Source organism: Gobius niger (genome assembly GCF_951799975.1).
Source record: "Gobius niger genome assembly, chromosome: 6".
NCBI classification, from domain to species: Eukaryota; Metazoa; Chordata; class Actinopteri; order Gobiiformes; family Gobiidae; genus Gobius; species Gobius niger.
In genome coordinates, this window is record NC_136857.1 from 6,210,203 (window position 1) to 6,232,837 (window position 22,635).

Sequence of the window (22,635 nt, forward strand, 5' to 3'; positions counted from 1 at the left end):
TGTGATAACATTAGCTCATCCCCTGACAACTGCTATGATCTGGTTATGGCTCATCTTTCTCTTTACATCATAAGTTATTCTGCCTGAGCCGATACATAAATATTTCAGTACCCAATTGCCCTAATGCCCTGTAATACGTTCTCTCATTCTGAATTACAATTACTCACTCAGGGTTCCCCCCAAATACATTAAACTTTCAAATTACTATGTTAATCATTTACAATGCAATTAGATATGGAATTAGTGATTATGATACATTGCAACAGCTGGCTGGTCGGTAAAGCAAATCCAGATTTCCCATTCAGAATGATAGGATCTGATCTGATGACTTTTTACCCTGACTTCTTTATCTCTTGAATGCATTTGTGGTTAAAAGCTGAGTAAGACCTTGCAAGAGGAATCCCGGAAAGATCTGCCAGTCACTTATCTTCTGATCGCACCTTTGCTCTTGCCCACACGACACGTGGGTAGAGATTGATGTTTACATTATTTGATTACGTAATAGTTCGTTATTCGTCTAAATGGAGGACAAGGCAGAAGGATGTTGAGGTTACAGACAGCCAGACACACCTTAGCAGAACAATGGCCTAAGAGGAGATAGAGTTTTGTGAAAGAAGATGATGCAGTCAGAGGATTGGGGTTAAGTGGAGGCACATGTGGTGAAATCTTGAATCAACAAACTGAGCTGTACAGCATGATACCCAACATTTTGACGTTTTGCCTGTGTAGTTTTATCTTACAAACTCAGCTATTAACCGACATGTTATTAGCTTAACTTCTATGGCAATTTTGTGTGGCTACAAGCCCCTAAACCATTGACTGAGGACAACACACTGAACATATAAGAGCCTGTATGGTGGTCTTTGAGAAGGCCTATATACAGCACTGCAAGAGTCCATTTTATATTGGCCCGGAGACACTGTGAGCTGCAGACCTTCTGGCCAGTAAATCCAGAACCACACTGACATGTTGTGGACAAACTGTGCGAATGTGGCTCCACGGGGGGAAACACACAGCTCCGGTTTATGTCGGTTTATGCCATCCTCAAGACAAGTTTCAATAGTGGCTATGGAGAAAATGGGTATACTGTATGCGAGGGTAGCCAGGTCTGCATGGAATTGAGTTTTTTTTAAACAATAACTGTCGGTTAGTTTTTGTCCTGCAGTATTCTCCATAAAATATGCTATTTCCTAATAAAACGGACTATTTCAAATGCAAAAATCTATGAACCGGGATGATGGAGTGCACATCTTAGCCCGACACACCACCTCACCCTCACGACATGCTTCTCTGACGAAGGCGAGAGGTAGTACATGAAACTAGTAAACCAGGTAAACAAAACCTTTCCGTCTCATAAAAAAGAACAAGCTTGAACAGTCATGGCCGGACGTTCTGCTGCTGCTGAAGAGATGGAGTGGACGATAGCAGCTAGAGCAAGAGGATAAAGAATGGGGGGGGGGTAAGAGAGCACCTTGAGACGTGATTGGTTGAGAGAGACACAGATTTATGCAACGGTAAAGGTAGCAAAATGTGGTGCTAGCAAAACTCAGTGGGTGAAGAGAGCTTTTTTGAGACGTGATTGGGTGAGACACAGATTTACCGAGCATACTGCTCTCTACAAAGGCTTTGGTCTTATCTTGCAATTGTAAAGGTAGAAAGTACAATCTCACAATAGTGCAAAATCCCTTTTCACACTCTTTGATCTATTTAATTCCGCACAATATGTTTTAGCGGTGTCCCTGTGTGGCTTTTCCCAGATTTCTCCAATGTCATCATGTGCCAAGGAGAAAGCCAGCCTCAGCCCTCACAGCTCCAGTCCCTTTATTCACACCTTGTCACAGCGCACTATCTCTGTTCTTAACAGTGGAGCAGGCGCCTTTAACCCTTTCTTCAGTGATCACAGCCCAGGACAACAACACAAGCCCACTGTTTCGCACAACAAGTCTCTCTGTCCCTGGGTACATATCAGCTTTGAGTCACACAAGCCCATCACATTTAAGAGGACCATGAGAGATGACGGGCAATTTTTAGGCAATGTTTGCAATGGTAATGGATTTGTGTTTGGTGATCGCGAGTTCATGAATGCACAGACATTGACCCTGTCACCTCCTGAAATAATGTAATACTTCTGCAATGTTGCCAAGTGAATGTAATTGTATAAACTTGGAGAATGATAATATCCATAATCATCGCATAAAAAACACAATATTACCGTACTCGGTAACCAAATGTTCTGAGGAAGGATCTTTTGTGCACTTTTACTGCTTTTTGAAATGTTTTTGCAGCAGATGCTATTACTGTTGACACTGTCCTTCTTCTAAAGTGTGAAACAGGCAAAAACATCTGCTTGTCTGTGGCCACAGCTGAGCTATTGTGCTTTAAGAAGTGTGCCAATGCAACAATGTGTAGGATCCTAAAGTGAAGGACCTTTCCGTCAGGTATCTCTTTTTTTAATTGCATGGCTGAAAATTCTACTCACATGCATTGAATTAATTAAACATGAATTAAAAGGCAACGGGGATATGAGTTTACTAACGTGTGCCTGACCACAAAATTAGCAAATAAAGCTAAACGTGCATCAATGGTTCTCAAACTTTTTCCACATCATGAAATATTTGACCATCACGGCTTCATCAAGACTAAACAGGGTCTAAAAATTACACTCAAATGTGTCTGAAATGGGAGTAAACCATGTCCAAAAAACATGTACACAATGCATTACTTAAGCATAAATTAAATGGTATCTAATTAAAGTCAGACAACCCTGAGTACCGCCTGAAGAAGCTCAAGTACCAGCAGAGGAACAGCTACCACAGCTTGAGAACCGCATCTTATCAACACTGCCTTTTGATTTTAAAGGGTGAAATTGGGTCGTGATTAGCATCTGGGAGAAGTGCCAAACCACAGCGCATAAAGCACAGCCTCATCATTACCTCCAGCAGGAAAAGCCCAAAAAAACCAACCATAACCAAGCAAAAAAAAAAAAACATTAGTGCTGCTTGACTGGTGCTCATTGAACAGGCTGGTGTTGACATGTAAATAAACAGAAACGAATAACCATTAAGACCAACCATTACGCGCTGGTGGCTGAAGCACTGAGCACTTGCAGATGGGACTGTGGGGCCGCTAAAGACCTAGGAACTCTTGCTAATGAATTGCGAGGGCTCCTTTATGTCCCCTTCGCTGCAATTCAATTGGATTAGTCTCTCGACAGTATCATCTCCTGGCTGCGGCCCCCTGTTCCGCTCCCTCCGTCTCCCGGGGGCACCTTGTCCACCGGCAGGCCCTATAGGCTACACCTTGCTTCAGCACCACGGACAGCGCACACGCACGGACACACGCGCGCACACGAGGCCCACACGCTCACGTGCTGTGGGCTGCTACGTCACATGCACTGAAATGCGGTAACCTATAGGCGCAGAGTGTGATCATTCAAGAAGATAAACATGGGATCTACCCACGGCCGAAGAAGTGGAGCTGAAATAACCAAATGCGCAACATTACAGCACCCCCCCAATGTAACCCGGGATGCATTTCAGCTCGACAGCAGATTTGATGAATGATTTAAAGCGATCACAAGCACCTAATCCCGTGCAGGAAAATGCAGGATGCTCCCTCCTCTGCTGCTGCTGGTTAGTCTGTGAGACAGGGCAGTGGAGCTGAGGAGAGGAGAAAACACAATGACGCTAGAGATGGCTCCTCGCTGTGTGCTGTGTAACAACCCGAATTACATAACGTCAGAGTAGACTGCTCTCATTTACATTCGCCACCGTTTCTCCAACCGACGACGCTCGGATGGAGCGGAGGAGGCTCCTGGCATCGTTGTCAACACATGAAGCAAACAAGAATGCGCACTTTGTTTACTAATGGGCCATGGGGAGAGAAGAGAGGGGGGGGGGGAAGATGTCGAATAGTGTTCAAGGCTTCATTCATGATCAATACCACAAGGCTGAGATGGGGCAGCGCTTTCCCTGCTCATATGGTTCTGCTGTTTATTCATCAATGTTTGATAAGGACACGCTCTACTGACGAGCACTCGGTCACGAAGGTCTCATAATAGTTGGTGAAGCGCATTTTAATCTGGAGAGCTGTGTTTAACCGTGACTTTAACTACATTTTTTTTGCGCGTAAAGTAAATCCCGTAATTGGAGTCCATGGTGATGCAAGACGATGCCCTGTAAGCTGGGATGCAATATATATATATATTAAAAAAAATGACGCATGCACTGCACTGACTGTGGCAGAGCTGTGATGGTAATTGTCTGTAGGCTATGTCAAGGAAACGGCAGGAGATCGATCGCTGTCGAGAGGATGCCGCTGACAGATTTGCAGCGCTGCGTCGCCCTGTTTGCTCGGAGGATGCTCGTCTCTCCTCTCGCCAGTGCAGCAATGTGTGGCATCAAACACGGATCAAAAAAAAAAACCAAGAGACAGGCTTACCAGAGAGGAGGATGCTGCTGCTGCTGCTGCTGCTGCTGCTGCCTCCGCCTGCGCCGCTATAGCACCCGAATGGTGGGCCCCACAAACGCTCGCCCTCCCAATGAAATTCAAACAAATATCACCCTCGCAGTGACAGAAGGTGACCCTGCTCGCTGCACACACACACACACAAAAAAACTCTGCATCCACTAGAAGATCACGATGCAGGCAGCAGCGAGGGGGAGCTCCACGCACGTCAAGGGGATGGCCCAATGCACGGTCCATTCAGCGCACGACAGGAAGAGGATACAGAGGGAGAAGAGGGAAGAGCGAGAGAGAGTGATGGTGCCACACACGAAACGGGCACTGCTTTTAATCCCTCTTCGAAGAATTGACACTTTTAGTCGAGGAGGCCAAAAGCATCTGCTATGGTTTTCACTTGTGAGGGCTCTATAGATAGCCTTAATCAAGAAGAAAGTGTTGTTGTTTTTTTTCCAACTCATTTATCAATAAGAAGAGGCCGATGGGAGTGGACCTAATTATTTGCCATGGTGCTATTTTTTTTTGTGCACACTGAATCAGGTTCTTAGCCTTATTAAAAATGATACAGATCCAAAGAATGCTGAACATATTTAAGACAGAGAAACGCATCAAATGGGGCTCAATATATAGGACATTTTGTTAAAAGCCCTAGCTTAAAAAAAAAAAAAAAACACAAATAAATAAATAATGGACATAGCCTACCTGATAAACATTATGGGTTCCCTCTGACTCCTAGAGAACAGCGACATCTTGTGGCAAATCTGGACATAGCATAGCAAAACAACCGCATTAATCATGTTGGCCTATTAGCTCGTACATATTTACTGCGTTGTCAGTTCTCATTAGCATTGCTTGCTTAATCATAGCCAATGTATAAAATAAAAACATAATAAAACACGCTAGCATACTCATGTCTTCTGGTCATGCAGGACTATAAAAGAATTTGGGGGGAAATCCATTGAGGAACTGTCATTGATGTTCAATACCAAAATTGAAAGTGACCCCTCAACTATACTACCTGGACAACATGATGGAGAAAGAGTCGCACCTGTTTCTAATTGCAAGAATAATAATGATTAAACAAATTACAAAAAACTGGCAAAAACCATGTATTTTTGTGAATACATGGAAAGATTCAATGTATAAAATACACGAAATGGAAAAAAATAACAATGAGTCTCAGAACTAAAAATGAGGTATTCGAAAACAGATGGGAAATTTGGGAACATTATCTTTCCAAAATAAACTAGAATGTAGTTAACCTAAGTGTATGATGTGGTGAGGAAAAACCAAAAGAATAAAGAATAAAAATAAAAAAAATAAAAAAAATGGGACTAAAAGGTATACAACGTAAATGACAAGGTAACAACTGACTTTCAAGGTAACCCCCCTCCTCCCTTTTAGGGTACTTTATAACTATTTTTTTGAGACTACAGTACTTTAAATAAGGGAATTTGAGTTGAATGGATATGTAATGTATGTGTGTATATGTGTATGCATGTGTACGTGCATGTACGCGCAGATGGGTATATGTATTTGTGTATCTATTTGTATGTGTATGTACATAAATGTGCCTATGTGTCGTGAATGCATGCATGTATATGTGTGTGTATATATATGTAGATGTATGTGGGTGTGTATGTATGTATGTATGTACGTACATACATATGTTTATTTTATTATTATTTTTTAATATCATTCTTTATTATTATATATTTATAGCGCACAAACCCATAAATTGCAAATAAAAAAAATAAAAAAATAAAACACGCTATTCTCTAGCTGCAAACTAAAAGGAAGACAAGCGCGTGCTGGTGCTGCAGACCTTGAATTTAGCTACAAAGTGTATCCTGCAAAGAAAGATACAAATTACCCACAGTAACAAAGGCTACAGTAGCAGCAAACATCAAACAAAATGTAATTTTAATTTATTGTGACGGCGCGTGAGGAGGACGCGTCACAGCTCACGCACTTCCGGAAACATTTGACAGTTGAGAGGAAGACGCATGATTTGCACGCTTGCACCGTGAGTCGCAGTTTTATTTACTTTATGCTTTAGGCCTATCAGTGTGTAAATTTAGCCTAATATCGTGCTTAAAAACGTTTGTTTATATTGTAAAATAAATACATTGTTAGCAATTAATGAATTGATTTAGCGGAAGTCGAGAAGGGTATAGCTAACGGTATGTATTTACCTACTCATTGGGCTGTAAGCTACTCTCTTATAGGTTGTCTGATGTTCTATGTTTTGTGGCTTGACTGTATCCAAATCGACGCAGTTTTGGGTTGTAGTTTCAAAGCAAAGTTGAAAACATAATGTGATTGTGGAGTGTTACAAATGAGCTGGTAAGTATTTAACAGAGATCACAAGACATGGCCAGAATGACCTAAAACCTAAAATGGCGCGCACACAAGCTTAAACATTGAATTAAATAGCCTATATAAATATCTCCTTGAACCAAGCTTCAAAACAATCAGTGATATTATTCTGGGCTAAGTCATTATTTGCATGTGTTAGAAACAGCTTATCCAGTTATGCTTGAGCAAAACTTCCTCTAACTAGCTCCATGTATTGATTGATCTGTCTATTACACCATGGTTTGCCACATTTCACTCTCTTAGACGGTTTTTGACGCATATCATTTGTGTCCGTGCAGTGTTTGTTCAGATTTCTCCTCGCTGATTACTGCGGACTGTGATACCATGTGGTGGTCATGTGAGCGTGAAGAGGACCATGAGCGGTGAGCAGGGGAGCCTTCCTGCACTGTGACTGCGCCAGGGGAGGGGGGACCAGTCCTACATGAGATCCTCCTCAATCAAAAGCAATGAGCAACAGCACGACTGAACCTCCTGTCATCGTCAACGGGGATGTGACAGCCACTGTCCTGGTGCCATTTTTTCTCATCACTATCATTGGGATAGCTGTGGCTGTGGTAAGTGGTGTGGTGTAATACATGATTTCTGACCACAGGGTTGGGGACCCTGTGGTCAGAAATCACCAAACTTCGCAGTGGATCCCAGAGAGCTTTTTAAAAAGGTCCCATCCCCGCTTTTGGAGTTATGATTTGGTGTGACCGGTGGACTTCTGCGTTGTGTAGTTTATGCAGTTTGTGATGTGTTAAGAAGCCACGAGACACAACGGTAACTTTTGGAGGCGGTCTCCGTTTACTCTGGCAAAATATATACAAAAATACAATCAGCAAGTGCCGCTAACAAGATCCAGCCCAAACTCTTCCCAATATCAGATTTGCAAAGGGCATAAAACAACATACCTGGCAAAATATATACATTAATTAAAAAAATTAAAACATCGGGGTATGGATGAAGCTCAATATCAACGTAAATACAAATTAAATATGTTCCCAGAAGAAAATAAATGCAAAATATTGACAAACGGACTCTTAAAACATTGGATTACAATGGATCACTGACCTCTTCCCAATATCAGATTTGCAAAGGGAAGAGGCAGGGGTCAAACTGAGGATGTTTGATGCAAGTACAATCTGATACTATAGTAACAAGGCCATATCGCCTTTGTAATGCCCAATCCTGTTAATATCTGGATGGGAGACCATGAGGGAATACCAGGTAGCGTGGGTGAATGGTGTTCGAGTGAGTCTGGCCGTATCGCAAACATCAGTCTACCTCAGGGCAGCTGTGGCTACAAATAGCTTACCCCACTACAGCGCGTTGAGTGAATGAACAATGCACAAAATTGTAAAGCAACTGGGAGCGTCTGGAAAAGCACTATATAAGGCTAATGCAATATTATTATTACATGAAAATGAATTGAAAGTCAGAAAATTACAAAGGCTATGAAGTCATGCTGCTTGAACTGGGTGAAAAAGAGGAAGGAAAGGTATTTCCTGTGAACTAAATGCTGATCTAACTATTTTAAATGAGAAGAACATACATTTAATCAACCGTTAAACAAATCAGAATTTCAACAAACAGAAAATCATTTCAAAAGCCTATATTATTCTTAAAAAAAAAAACAATGGCTAAATAATGACTCTTTGGTAAAATAGCACATTCACATGTTTCTGAATATTGTCATCACTTCAGTGCACCTTTCATCAAAAATAATTGGGCTTAAATTTATACGCACTGACAGAAAACACATTGAACTTTGAAACAGTTTTCATTTCATGTAGATTGTCTTAATGACAGAGATATTAGCAAAAACCTAAGACAAAAAATCTGCCGTTTGTCAGCTATCATAGTTAACACAATATAATTCTCAGGAAAAGGTTGGAGATCAATGATGTCATACAAGCCACAGATCATGCTAAATATCAAATAGGAAGAAATCAGTTGCCTCTGAGTATTTCAGTTTATTAAATATAAAATAAGGTCTATATTTTTGTATAATGGAACACTTGTAATTTTTTCTATTTTGTTTTTTACAGGCCATGTATATCAGAAAGAAGCGAAGGTAAGACTGTTTCTGTTAGAGCCAAATGCTTTATAATTAATTAAGGCTGTGACAGTGATTCATTCAGAGTTCTTTTTATCAATTGGGCAGACTTGACAGATTACGTCATCAGCTTTTACCTGTGTACTCCTACGATCCGTCAGAGGAGCTACATGAAGCTGAGCAAGAGATGCTGTGGAGAGAAGAAGACACAAAGGTATTGCCTAATACTCATTATTGTCTCTAATGCAACCACAAGGCTCACTGCTCCTAACCGCTAGCAGTTAAGCCAAAGAAATGGGTTAATGTGTAAACAGACACGATATGAGTGATGTAACTGCATAAATAATAACATGCCCAAGACAACAGGAAGGAAAGGCTCGTCATTTATTATTGAAAACTCAATCTGTGATACTGAACTGATGTCCGGGCAGAATACACATTATGGAACTTTTTGGAGAAAACTTGAATGTGGCCAAATTCATTTCCCCTGGTGTAGGGCTGCACAATTTTAGAACAATATCCAGTGGCATTTTCTTGTGATGATTGATGACCGTGATTTATCTTGTGAAATCAAGATTCAGTTTCAGTGCCCTTTTAAACGGGTTCAGTGGCATAAAAGTTTGAGAGAAGACTGTAATATATACTGTTCTTCTTAAACTAATATGAGAATCACACATATTTCAGAACAGGTTTGTAGAGTTTGAAGTAAGTTTGCCTTGAGCAAATTCCAGGTGTGCCCTTGAAAAAGTAACTGCCTCAGGCAATCATTTTATTTAATAATTTGCCATTGTAGTGTATCTGGATCACACTTTTGCATCACAAATAACCATCATTGACTCGTTTGTAAAGCCATACACAGTAGCACAGACATCAATATATATATTTTTTTTACATAGGGTAGTGTCATTTAGTAATGCTTTAGGTTTTGTTTTCGGTATGTTGCAGCGTCTTTTTAGCAAATAAAAGTGCTGTGACAAAAAAAAAAACACTGGTCTAAATTACAGGGGTGCAAGTTATAAATATGATCAATTCCAATGGAGACAGATGATGTTGTTGAGAGCTGGTTGTGACCCATTAAAATTGCAATTTTGATTTGATTTCAGTTAATTGTGCAGCCGTACCATGGTGGGATCAACAAGTAAAAGGAGAAGCCAAAATGAATAAAAATCATAAAGGAATGGAGGGAGTTGTAGTTTCCACAAACAGCTGTAAAAGTCTTTATCTTGATTGGATCAGCAGTGAAATCTGAATCGTAACGTCTGCAGCACTCATAAAAACTTCACTATGTCATTTGCTTATTTCAACTGTGAAGGAAGTAGCTTTATGCATCATGTGTTCAGCGCCATATTTTATGCGACAGTTTGCTGAGAAGCTATGTCTCTTAACATGATGCTTTTTTTTTAATTTCCAGACTGTAAAAGGCTGGGCTAAGAACTACCACCAACAGCGCCCTCTCCTGACCAAAGATGTTAAGGCTTGAACCCGCACACCTACGATACAGGTTACCCCCTCAGCTTGAAGTGCACTGAAGCCAACTGAAAAAAGCCTTTTGCACAAGGGATAGCTGTTGTGCTTCTGTTCCCAGAGGCCCGTACTGCTGTACAATCAGACCTTACAATTTCTTTTAGTTACTGATGCCAATCCTTTGTGCCTGAAAATGTATTTATTTGATTATTTATTATGTTTATTTTTATGCTGTTTGGAAACATATCACTGGAAAGTATGATTTATCTCTTTTGTTGTTTATTATGCAATGGTATCAATCGTGAAGTAAATGATGTGCATATAAGGAATTTTTAGGTAAGAATTGGTCCAGAACGATGCCGGCAATTGTATTTGTTTTTAATTTTGTGCAGCTGCTGAACCTTACTTCACTTTGATGAGTCAACAATACATCCCTTTTGTTAGACATCCCAATGGCATGTCAAACCAGATGGAAGTAAATTATACGAAGCTCCACACAGATATTTCCAAAATGAGATGTGACTCAGTATCCGAAATATGTCCTGTTTAGAAGGCATGGCACAAGCTCCAGTTTACTCACTAACGAATGGCATTCATTTAGGCCATATCTGTTCTAGATAGAGCAGTAATGTCAGCACACTGGAGTGAACCGTTATGAATTTGAAATGAACCTCCAAACCTCATTATTTATGAGGATACAGTATATGGCATTTGCTGTAGATCAGGCCTCCAGACGATTTTGATGAATATGATTACGACAGGGATCTAAACCATAAAATATGCTTAAGATTCAGAAAATTGTGCCCCAAAGCCCGAAGTTCATACTGGATGCAGGTGTTGCATAAAATTGAGAGACTTGGGTATAAAGCATCCTGGTAAGCTATGTCCTTATTTAACATTGGAGAAAAATTATTTGAAAGCATGAGTTTTTGCCTCCAGATCTTTTGAATGGGGAAAAATAAAACCTCCCACAACCCTTCTGTGCATTGAATTTAAATCAATATTGCTTACATTTTTTGGCTGGTCCCTTTCACATTGGATGCCCTTATTGTAGCGTCAGGCTGTACTTCAACTTTTGACTATACCTAAATTTGAACCTTTTTAGTCAAAATGTGACGAAATGGGTATTTTCAACGTCACATATTGACTATTTGGGATGACTATAAAAATGGACTCAACTTTATAGCGCTTTTCAGGCCCAAAGCACTTTACAGGAAGGAACCAGTCACCCATTCATACACCAATGTACGCAGACACTGGAGGCAAGTAGGGGGAAGTGTCTTGTCCAAGGACACAACGACAGTGTACATTTGCGGAAGCTGGGATTCAAACCCACGACCTTCCGATCACGACACGACCCGCTCTACCAATCGCGCCACCGTCACAGAATTGGCACAAATGTCCCGCATCAGGCTGATTTTTTCACAAATGACTTTTTACAACATACTTTTATGGGTCTAAAATAAATGTACCTTACAAAAAGGAAAAAAAAACAGGTATAGCTCCTTTAATCAAGATTCACTACATTTGACTACACTGCAAAAAGTTATCTTGAAATAAGGGACATTTTCATTTATTTGAAACTTCAAGAAATCTGTCCATGGGGCAAGATATTTACACTTAAGATAAAACTACAGTTTTATTTCAAGTTTTATCTAGTTTTGAGTGCTGTGATTTCTTATATCTAAATTCAAGGGTGTAGATCTTGCCCCATGGACAGATCTCTTAAAATAAGACTCAAATCACTGACAAAAGCACATATTTCAAGATTACTTTTTGCAATGTACTGAATCTGCACAAATGGTTCACTTGAAGTGATGAAATAACTTTAAATGGCAATGATAAAGTTTTACAAGTGGTTGTATAGTTTTATTGTATTCTGGAACTGTGTTAGCGTATTTCCTCTGCTGCAAACTACTTCGTCAAACCTGAAAAGCTAAACTTTTGACGACGTAGCTGTTCTTAAAAATGCACTGTTAAGAATGTGGTTTTCCTAACTAAAAGAGCTGGAAACACAGTTTGTAACTGTAAATGATTTGAGGATAAGTAAACGAAAAATGACAAAGAAAAATTTCTCTTTATTGACCATCTGATACAAATTGTTGTAGGGCACCATAGAAATATAGACATTGTACATTTATATACGGTGTACATTAAAAAATGATCCCATCTAATGAATTCTCAATGGCCAGATACTTAATTGATAATCAATATAGTTCAGAATTATTGGAGGATGTCATAGTTAGAGGAACTAATTTAATATACAATCAATGTGATATGGAGGTGCCAACACACATTGGCTAACGGATCAGTGAACGACCAAATCAATGAAAAAGCACATTTGTCCATGAAAAATCGGAAAACGTTTCAGTGCACCAGATTTTTATTTTTAAAAAAAGGATAAAAACACACCTACTAAACTACCACAGTCAGCGAACACAATTGCCAAGCTGACAGGTCTCCCTGACTTGCTTCACACATTTAAAAATCACCTGCAAGCTCCGTTTATGAATGAGCAAATAACAAAAGAGAGAAAAAAAAATCTGTTGTGTACAGTCAGGCAAAATAGAGAAATAACCAAAAACTCACAACTATGCAAAGATGACGCTTCCAACTCACGCCACATGTTACATTAAAAACAGAAAACCAGTTAATGCAATATTAGGTAAGTAAGCCGTTGAGTGAGGTATGAAGATTCTAGGCTGAGTTACCGCCTGTTTGCAGTTTTCCGGGTTTGTCATTGAGGTTGTAGCAGCTTGGGTGTGGGAAAAAACAAAACAAAAACCCAGTTAAGTGGATTGTGACCAGAGGTTCCCTGACACTAGAAACATCCTTTACCTGTTGCTGACAAACTGTAAGAACATCAGTGTACTGAAGCAATGATGGAAGGACCGAGCTTGGCGGAGAAAACGGAGAGAAAAATGGAATGGAAATGAGCTCTTGTGGTAGAGATAGTGGTGCCACTAAATATCCTCACAAACAGCCTCCTTGTAAAGCGGTTGTGATTAAAAAAAGGACTGAATGAGCGCTCTTGGAAAAATCAACAAAGTAACAGTATTTGCAAAAACTCCCTGAAGAAAAACGATATACTGATGCTCCCAGCCTAGAGCTCTGACAAGATATCCTTAATACATTTGTTAAAGATTAGTCGTCGTAACAAAACACACTCATGTTACCCAAAGGAAAAAAAAAACTATGTGTTGATTGGACTACTTGATTAACAATTACAATCTCCCCACTACAAGCATAGACTGAAAACTTTGTGAAACTACTTATTTGCCTACAAGAATTGGGAGGTGGAGTTGATAAATTTGCTCTACGGCGAGACAGAAGGGGGTTATATTGGACAGGAAAGAGACACTTCTACCATCAGTTTTCAACTACTCTCACTCTAAAGTCTTGAAGCCCATCTAGAACAACGCAAACGGATCAGATAAACCACTTCACACGACGCACACTTTTTTTAAGGTAAAATTCACCTTTGTCCAGTACAAACATGAAAGAAAACTATACGCCCTACCATCTCATGATGCGGGTACAACAATAACAATAAGCAGAGAAATTATGATTATTATCATTATTATTAGGAGGAGGATAGAAGTCCACGTTCCACAGAGCAAAACTTTTGTCCAGTATCAAAGACTCGGTGTTGACATACAGAGAAAAGGGCCGTTGCCTCGAATGTTATTTCTTATATCTATGAGTATAAGCAAGGTCCATTGTTCTATCCAGTGCTGCTGCATGATTTTATGTATGGAGTCAAACCCTGCAAAGGTAGAAGGGTTTTCTGGTGAACTTTGTGGTGGTGGCACTGGTGTTGGAAATACAGCCCAGTTCTGGTTAACAGTAAGTCAGAATGTTGAGTGAGGTAGCATGCGAGATTACTGTTCTTCCTCCTCTTCTTCCTCTTCCTCGGATGACTCCTTGGATGCTTTTTCTTCCACCTCCTGAAGAAGAAAAAAAAAAGACAAAGAGGGACATTACATTTTGAAAGCTGTACTTTTAAGATAAGGGAGGCCAAACAAGATGAACTACACTCATTAAGGCTTGAACTAGTTTTGCTGCTTGAAACTATAACAAACACAAATCAAATATCCCTGTAGTAGCTACGGCCTTAGTGTTTTGATGAGCCCCAGCTCAGACAATTCGCTAAAAGTCTCGATGTTATTTCATCCCCTTTCACGCTACAGTGTCCTGTCCAAACAAATCCTACAAATCAACTTAAGAGAAAAAAAAAAGTTGCTTCACTCCCACAGTAATTCCCCCCCACCCCCCCACATGGTGCAAGTACCGTCAACATCTAGTAACAATAAGACGCTTGTGATTCATGTCCCAACTATGAATGCCTTGAACTTCCAAGAACCAACATGAAGCGAAAACATTCAGAAAACCCTTTGATAAACCACCATAGCATTAAAAACCCATGGGAAGTGTGAGCCATCTGCAGTCAAAACGTGATTCATAAGCCCAGTGAGTCACTATAAAAGGCTCCACAAGTTTGCCTCTGCCAAAACAAGTTCATTCATAAAAATAGGAGAGCCTCTTTAGTAGGGTAGCTTTGGGTCATTCTTGTGTGTGACTAACGCAATCCAGGCTTCTTTAAGAGTACGCCCAAACCCAGCCCATGACCAAATGTAACTACAAGACCACTTTCTCTTTCTAGCATAAACACATGCCGGTTCAGACTGCACGGGCAGGCGCTTTTTATGGAAAAACTAACCTTGAGCTATATAGTGTAAATTACAATAAGCCCTTTGGCAAACATGATGCCAGAAAGCAGTAATGAGTAAAGTGACTGGTCAAAGGAAGCAGGAGTCATGCTGAAGGATTAGGGAAAATGTAGTTTGGTCCTGTAGACTGTCATTCCTTATGTAATTCAATTGGCAAAGGAATGGCATAACAAATGTGAGCATTGGAGCAACAAGCAGACAGGCGGTGCTCCCCACCTTCTTGGGCCGTCCTCTGCGCTTCCCTCCTGCAGCGGCGGCAGTCGTCGCCTTCTGCAAAAGATAAAACAGAATGTCAACACACAGAGATCTTTCATTCACAGTGTATACTATCACAAGTGCCGTCTTCCTTTTGCCTGGAGATGGCAGCAGTATCCCAGTAATAAGCCAGATGGAACGGGGCATTGGGTTCATTGGCTATTATCTGGAAGGCCGACAGGAACTGCACACAGGGCACTCCAGTTCGCTGGCCACCTGGTTTGAGGCTCAGAGACAGCTGGTTGGACTGGTCAAAGCGCTCCACGGCTAAACACTGCTACCAAATTTATATCATCCATGCATTCGCTGACAGTTCTGCCGCTCCACAAACACAGCAGCGAAAAGCGCACGGGGGAGCTGAAGGGTAGGGGCGCTGGAGAAAAATCAGTTGTTGCTATGGAAACGACAGGCAGAAGAACTAGGGCTGTGTGCGTGTGCGGGCGGGGGTGTGCGTGTGTGTGGGGGGGTGCTCTTAGTGTCAGCTTGGTAACAGTCTTGCGGCCTCTGCACCTGCACTGCACTGTGCATGACAAGCTACAGGAAGCGGGACGACAGGAAGTACACAAGTGAGCATCACTTCAGGCTTTTACAATAAGCAACTCCATCATGGGTTTGTGAACCAAAAAATTCCCACACCATATCCAGAAATTCAGTTGAGTACAAACATGCAATATGTGTTTGACAGGAGCCGTTTAAACCCATGTCCATTCAGTGGGGAACCTATGCGAGTTTAGTGGGATTCTGTCCACGTCCACACACTTACTTTCTTGGCGGCTGCCTTGTTTTTGCTGCCCTTTGGTCGGCCTCTTGGCCTCTTTGGAGTTGGGGATCCGCTGGACTCCTGGAAACACAAATTTGTCCATTAATAATTGCATGGGTTTCATTATACTCTTCCATAAATGCATACACTAACCATGAGTTTGTTCTAGGAACAAAGATGCCTAATTCAGTGTAATAGACACGTTCAAATGACAGGTGGTCAGAGCAGCAGGTTGCCATGAGTCTGCCATGAAAAGACCCAGCATGGTTGTTTACAGTACTACACTTATATGCCTTCATTTAAAAACCGGTGATAAGACGTGCTACCTTTGAGTTCATAGTAAACCATGTCATGGCTGACTCATCTCTTATCTCAGTTCTACATTTTCAAACTGCAGCTCGTAGCAACTGCGGAATTCAATACTAAAACAAAACATGTTGAGTGACAGCTATATGAGCCATTCTGCGCTTTGACTCTGCCATGTCATCCATTAAATGCTGAACAGAGGTGGGCAGCGAGGAGGTTAAAACCGGTTTGGAGGTGTTGGGTTACAAGTTTCTTCCAAACTAAGGAGACATCGGAAGAGTGTTGTCTTCATTTACACCCATCCTGAGGTGAGTAAATGGTCAGAGGCGAGTTGCAGCCATATGTTCAGTCTTCATTTTACCAAAGGGCTTAGGGAACAGGTGGGGCAGTGAATAGGGTGGACATACACAGTTACCCATATGCCTATGCTGGTATCATTGCCTTCACCTTTGCTTGGTATAGTCATCGTTTTCGCTGAATGACTTTGAAAGTGAGACAATTCTCTGAAATGCCAAGAATTACAGGTCGTGAGTGTTACCTGAGGCTGCTTGCGGGGTCTTCCACGCCCCCTCTTCTCAGTTGCCTCCTTCTCCTTCGGTGAGACTGTCCCCTTGTCGCTCATGTTTGCTTAGCTTCTCAGACCTAGGAAATAAATCACACTGGTCAGGCGGATCGCTGGAGAGTGGGTCACACGCACACTGCGCTTACAGTACCAAACCGACCACGATCAACCAATGATGTGCACACACCAGACACACATACACGCACAGGTCAATTAATCCTTGCTTATTTCCCGGTCTATTTCTGTCAAATGCGTCGTGTTGCAAAGCCAAATGGTGCTAGACAAACAGATTGACTTCAAACTGGCTTCAATGATATGCTAAGACACGATAAGCAGTAGGAGGCCGCGCCAATCTGCATAAATCCAGCTAAACTCAATGCTCTCTTCGCGGATCGACCGTGATTCCAGGCCCGGCGGCTCGTCCCAGAGATCTGGGCCTGTGTGCACTGCTAAAGCATGGAGGCAGAATGGGTCTCGACAAACAATGGTTGCTGTGTGCCGCCAACACCGCAGCATTTTAAGTCTCGGTTTTGCAGGGAGGAAACTGAAAACCTGGTGAAAGCCTCGGCTCAGCGTCGCCTTTAGCGGCGAAAGCAAGCCGCGCGCAAAGCAACAAAGGCGGCTCCATTTGACAAACGAGCGGCTTCCATTACAACACAATAGCCCATCGAGCATGCAAATGAATGTAGCTCATATTTACCTTTTGCAACAAAGTTTAGGTGAATTGAAAACGATTTGTTTCCTCAGAACCTAGCTGGTTATACCCGGTTAAAAACCCTTGCACCGGTCCATAGGCTATAGCCTTTATTCGTCAGACGACGCGCAGCCCGCCCATTTAAAAGACCAGTTCATGCAGCGTCTCCAAAAACATCGAAGTGAAATAGAGATCGGAGCAAATAATTCTTTCTCAAAAAATAGCATTTGAAATTTTTACCTGAACGTGGAATTTATTCCAACGACGTCCTAAAAATAGCATGCACGTCTCGTCTCCGGCAGATAAAGGAAAAAGGCGCCAGCCAGGAGGAGTTTGGGGGCAATTTAAAGAGCCGCCCTCACGGGAGCAGAAACACTGGAGGGCGGAGATATGATAAATGGGCCACCAACAGCACGAGAAGAGCCCAGCCCCCTCGCGTATCCGTATGTCCAGGTTTTACTTCAAATAGCTCCAAAAATGTGCAACAGTTTTACGCACGAGAACCACCAGCAGAGAAATGTATCCTAATCGAAATACTATGTTGCTGATAATTCATGCGCGTGTTCTCCAGCGCACAGACCCATGTCTCCATGGTGATGGGTAAAATGGGTGAACCATGACCTCCCCCAATATAAACAGACGGTTTTTCCTTGGGCTGAAATGAGCCTTTTTCCTAGTTTGTTCATTAATGAAGCAAATATATAGTTGTTCAAGTCTGTCAAGTATTTATAGTTGAGACCTGGGGTTCTCAACTGGTGGGTCAGGACCCACAAGTGAGTCATAGAACTTTGCCTACACGTACTGATAGATTGTTTTGTGTTGAATTGTTTCCAGTTGCATTTTTTTCAAATCATAAGATAAAATTGATATGACCATTTGGGTTGTGGCTTGTCCCCGCAGCAAAAGTCACACAAAATGCCTATGTCAGTCAAAACTAAAATGTTAAGCAACAAAAATAGTTCATCTAAAAAATTATCAGACCAGGACAAAAAAAAGACTGTATATTGTATACGCTTGCACAAACCTGACTGTTATACAGTATCTATATTAACTACAGGTTGAGAGCATGTCTTAAACCAGTGGTTCCTAAACTTTTATCCTTGAGTATTTTATGCACCTGTACTCATTCCTCAGTCATATTTGATTATTTTTAGCCTTTTAATTTGTTCAAATAATACAGTATCTCTTATGACCTCACCCTCTGACCACGCAAAGCTCTGGGCCCCCCTTAGATCCCAGGCACCCCCCAGGGAGAGGACCACTGTCCGAAACCAGTCCAACCACACACTAAAAAGGTTCAGTGGTCCACCAGAATGCTTAAAATGCCAGTATATTTTCATTGATCTCCAAGGGAAATCATTTGGATAGATATATATGATAATAATATAATAAAGAAATATCACTCTAATAAAGATATATGACCCTCCAAGTACCGCCTCATAAAATATTTGATCATCCACATTCCACCGGGCCTATCAAGATAAAAGAAAAAAAAGTTGAATCCCAAGAACCACCTGTGGATTTATTGCAGATTTATTATTTTGTGTCCCATAATCAGTCTCAAAAGAGTCTGGGTCAGTTAATCAGTGATTAAACTTGCATACCGGCCACTTACATCTCTATGGACAACATTCCTCTTGTCTCATTCAGGTGTTGTCTGTCTTTTTGCATTTGAAAGAGATAAGTATCTAAACCTTTTGCTGAGGAGGGGGTGAGGGGGACAAAAAAAGGTAAGCGTTACATTAACCCAAGTTGTTTCCAGATTTGTTATCGCAAAAAAAATAAAAATAAAAATATGTGACTTCTTTGACATGTACAATGTGTAAATATGGGTGCCACTGGACATCCACGCTCCAGTAGAAGAAAGCGTTGATGAAAAGGAGATGGCGTACAGGGCATGAATGAGGGAGTGCTTTTCTCAATGACTCCAATGTTCTGCTCAGCATGTGCTCGCCTGGCATGCCACCCCTCTCCCACCCCTGTTTCTCACTCTATTCACTTCCTTCCTCTCTGTCTTCCCCAAAATACTTGAGGCCCATCCCCCACAGCCTCACACATCTCTGCCATACCCAGCCAGCACTATAGTGGAGAGTGGAGAGTGGAGAGGGGGCGGGTGGGGGGTTGCCGCTGGAGTACTGTGCTAAAGGAATGCTACTGTCCATTCAAGCACTGGCACCACCTGGAGACTGCTGATGGCACTGGACATTGTCACTGTGCAATGATTGAAAACAAATAAATAAATAAATAATAGATATAGGGACCTTTAAAATTACAGATGGCGAAGGTACACATTATTGCGAAAAAAAGAAAAGAAAAAAGTTCAACTCCGATCATTATCAGTAGCGTGTTCAAACTCTACGAACCATTAAAAATGAAGCTTTGCCAATACGGTCAGAAAAATAAACGATTCAAATCTGATGCTTGCACTCATACTAAGATTTGAGCAGTCTTGAAATTCAAAGCATAGGAAGAGGACTTGACTTGGGCCGGTTTTAGTGACTGACTTGGGATTTGACTTGGATTCAAAACCAGTGACTGGAGACATGGGGCCACAATAGAACGACCCCGGCAGTTTGATAATAATGAGGGATTAGATTTGCTTTTCGATTCGCCATTATTCTATCGCTCAGATTTAGCTTGTTGTTAGCTACGCCTTTAGTCACAGCTGCCATCACCGTTCACAGACAATCATCTGCGGTGGCTTGCCCAAGGACACAACAGCAATATAAAAATGACACGAGTCAAACCACCGTGAGTCAGTGGGTACATTTTGGTGTCTGAAGCTACGGTTAGTAAGATGTTTTATAGCAATTTATTCTAATGGTTAAACGGCACATATTTTGAGGAAATATTTTATGTTGGAATCCCTTTTTCTGAGAACCAAAAATGTTTCTTTCTTCTTGGTTTACATTGGTTAAAATACGTATTTATTATGAAATTGAATCAACATATTAACTAATCCCTATCCAAGTACATAGAGCTGTCACCTGGCTTCAGTGCTCCTCTGATCCTCTGAACCGCCTGGGTTTGTCCCAGTTTCAGAGCATGGTGTCCTGCACTGGTCAGCTCCACCGCCTCCTTCCTCCTGCGCAGCTTCCTCCGTTCCACATCAGTCTTTCACCATCTTCTGGGAAGAGCTTAGCAATGAATCTGTTTTGGGCGACAGTGGCGCAGATGGTAGAGTGGGTCGTCTCATGATCGGAAGGTCGGGGGTTCGAATCCCACCTCCTGAAGGTGCACACTGTCGTTGCGTCCTTGCCCCCAGTGTCTGCGTACATTGGTGTATGAATGAGAGTGTGAATGGGTGAGTGGATCCTTGCTGTAAAACGCTTTGAGGTGGAAATATAAGTACGTTGAGACCATTTACCATTTTATTCTCCAGAGAACGTCCATTAGCCAGAACACTAGGCACGTGTAGCTTAGCTGTGAGTCTTGCCCGGATACCTCCTTGTTTGTTCCTTTTTTTTTTGTTTCTTGTGACGCCTCCTCTGTGCTGCAGGTGTGGGGGGCTCTTGGTGCCTCTTCAGTGTTTCAGAATAAGAATTAATAGTCACACATCAACACTAGTAGACAAAATATGAATGTAAAATGTATTTAAGACCCTCTCTATTTTGTGAACAGACTCAATGTTTATATAACAGTGAATAGTGTGGCATTGTTTGAATTGTATATCCAGTTGTACTCTGCACACAATAACATTTCTAAGTAGATTGAATTGTTGGCAATGTAAAATCTCCATATCCACATAATCATCTCCACATAAAAATAAAACGATAATTATGATATTGACTTCTCGCTCAATGAATGACAGATAAGCAATACATTGGCTAAATAATTATCGTCTGTACATTTATTCGCATGTTTTGCTATATCTTTTTAAGGTAATAGTTTATTTTTTGTTGTGTTTCGTGTTTATAGTAGGATATTTTAAAATTCGAGTTAGTTTCTATTGCACTAAAAGGCCTTCAATGTATCGAACTTCACATTCTGTTATCGTGCCAGGTCTTTGAGCCCCATACCCTACTATACACTATCTCCTTAAGTAGTTTGACTAATCAGCTTTGTGCCAGCCAGAACGCTTTACTCATCACATCACTGTTCTACCCTTTTAATGCAAGGAGACATGCGAAATGCTCAGGCTTTACAATCACAATTAAAACCACATTCTAACGCATGTACGCCACTCCATCTTATTTGCAAGACAAAACATCCTGCAACGGAACTACAGACTTGCTAATCTGAGGGAGACGAGTTGAATGTAAATGCTAATCAAATCTTGCAGGAGACAAACCCTTTCCATATCAGAGCTGTCTGATGGTGAACTCAGGGCAGACGGAATCCTATTAACCATTGGAGGGCCGAAGGGAGGGGTGGGGGGGGGGTCTTGACCCATTTTGGCACGCTCACCCCTCCCCCATCCCATGTCCTCCTGCCCTTTCTCTGCTCTACATCCATGCACACATACATTTGGCAACGGACCTGTCCATTTATACTTTTCTGTCAACCGCAAGATGTCTGCTGGACTGCCAAAAGTGAGTGAACACATGTGGATACAAAAACATCCTATTCCTGCCTGGGATCCCCCTTGCCTTTCCTTTTTTTTTCCCTTTTTTTTTTTTTCTCATTGGCTTTTTGGATGAGCCTGAACATGACTAACACACATCCACTCAAGCACACACACATCCTCCAAAGAGAGAGAGAGAGAGAGAGAGCAAAAATGGCGGGACAGAAGTGGATTGGGGGAGAGGGCAGAGGAAAAGTAGCTGAAGTTGAAAGGCAAAGCAAGGTGGGTGGGATGAGAGCAAGAAAGAGAGAGAGAGGGGATGGACTGGGTGGGGAGGAGGGTGCTGCTTCTTAGAGGGGCAGACAGAGGTTAGGGGGCGGGGGATGGGCACACTCATGAGTAGTGTCTTAGTCACACAAACAGAGGAAGTAGCGCGTGCAGCCTGTTTAGTGAACACACAGCCCTGTATTTAGCGTGGAGGC

At 41.6% G+C, this 22,635-nt stretch overlaps 3 protein-coding genes across 4 annotated transcripts in view; 1 reads left to right on the top strand and 2 right to left on the bottom strand.

Moving 5' to 3' along the window:
* pacsin1a (protein kinase C and casein kinase substrate in neurons 1a) overlaps positions 1–4,689 on the bottom strand; it is a 41,522-nt gene extending 36,833 nt beyond the window's left edge. Inside the window, exon 1 of the mRNA XM_079559073.1 lies at positions 4,441–4,689. The gene's annotated coding sequence lies outside the window, so the exon portion shown is untranslated. The remainder of the gene's footprint in view (positions 1–4,440) is intronic.
* Positions 4,690–6,409: 1,720 nt separating this feature from the next.
* smim29 (small integral membrane protein 29) lies at positions 6,410–11,255 on the top strand. Its single transcript, XM_079557714.1, has 5 exons — positions 6,410–6,487; positions 7,119–7,394; positions 8,871–8,896; positions 8,987–9,092; positions 10,290–11,255. The coding sequence occupies exons 2-5, from the start codon at positions 7,287–7,289 to the stop codon at positions 10,356–10,358; spliced, it is 309 nt and encodes a 102-aa protein (XP_079413840.1). The 5' UTR covers positions 6,410–6,487; positions 7,119–7,286; the 3' UTR covers positions 10,359–11,255.
* A 2,097-nt stretch (positions 11,256–13,352) lies between these two features.
* hmga1a (high mobility group AT-hook 1a) lies at positions 13,353–18,046 on the bottom strand. 2 transcript variants are annotated; one of them, XM_079557715.1, is made up of 5 exons: positions 17,890–18,046; positions 16,932–17,035; positions 16,091–16,168; positions 15,288–15,342; positions 13,353–14,291 (listed from the first exon to the last, which is right to left on the bottom strand). In XM_079557715.1, the coding sequence occupies exons 2-5, from the start codon at positions 17,013–17,015 to the stop codon at positions 14,224–14,226; spliced, it is 285 nt and encodes a 94-aa protein (XP_079413841.1). In that variant the 5' UTR covers positions 17,016–17,035; positions 17,890–18,046; the 3' UTR covers positions 13,353–14,223. The 2 variants fall into 2 exon arrangements, with proteins under 2 accessions (XP_079413841.1, XP_079413842.1); XM_079557716.1 differs by lacking the exon at positions 17,890–18,046 and adding an exon at positions 17,656–17,807.
* Between the last annotated feature and the right edge of the window lie 4,589 nt (positions 18,047–22,635).

Coding starts and splice junctions, on each gene's coding strand:
- hmga1a (XM_079557715.1), bottom strand. CDS start 17,015: ATGAGCGACAAGGGGACAGTCTCACCGAAGGAGAAGGAGGCAACTGAG. Junction 16,169..16,931: donor GACCCCGCAAGCAGCCTCAG/GTAACACTCACG, acceptor TTGTGTTTCCAG/GAGTCCAGCGGATCCCCAAC. Junction 15,343..16,090: donor ACAAGGCAGCCGCCAAGAAA/GTAAGTGTGTGG, acceptor TATCTTTTGCAG/AAGGCGACGACTGCCGCCGC.
- smim29 (XM_079557714.1), top strand. CDS start 7,287: ATGAGCAACAGCACGACTGAACCTCCTGTCATCGTCAACGGGGATGTG. Junction 8,897..8,986: donor TATATCAGAAAGAAGCGAAG/GTAAGACTGTTT, acceptor TCAATTGGGCAG/ACTTGACAGATTACGTCATC. Junction 9,093..10,289: donor GGAGAGAAGAAGACACAAAG/GTATTGCCTAAT, acceptor TTTAATTTCCAG/ACTGTAAAAGGCTGGGCTAA.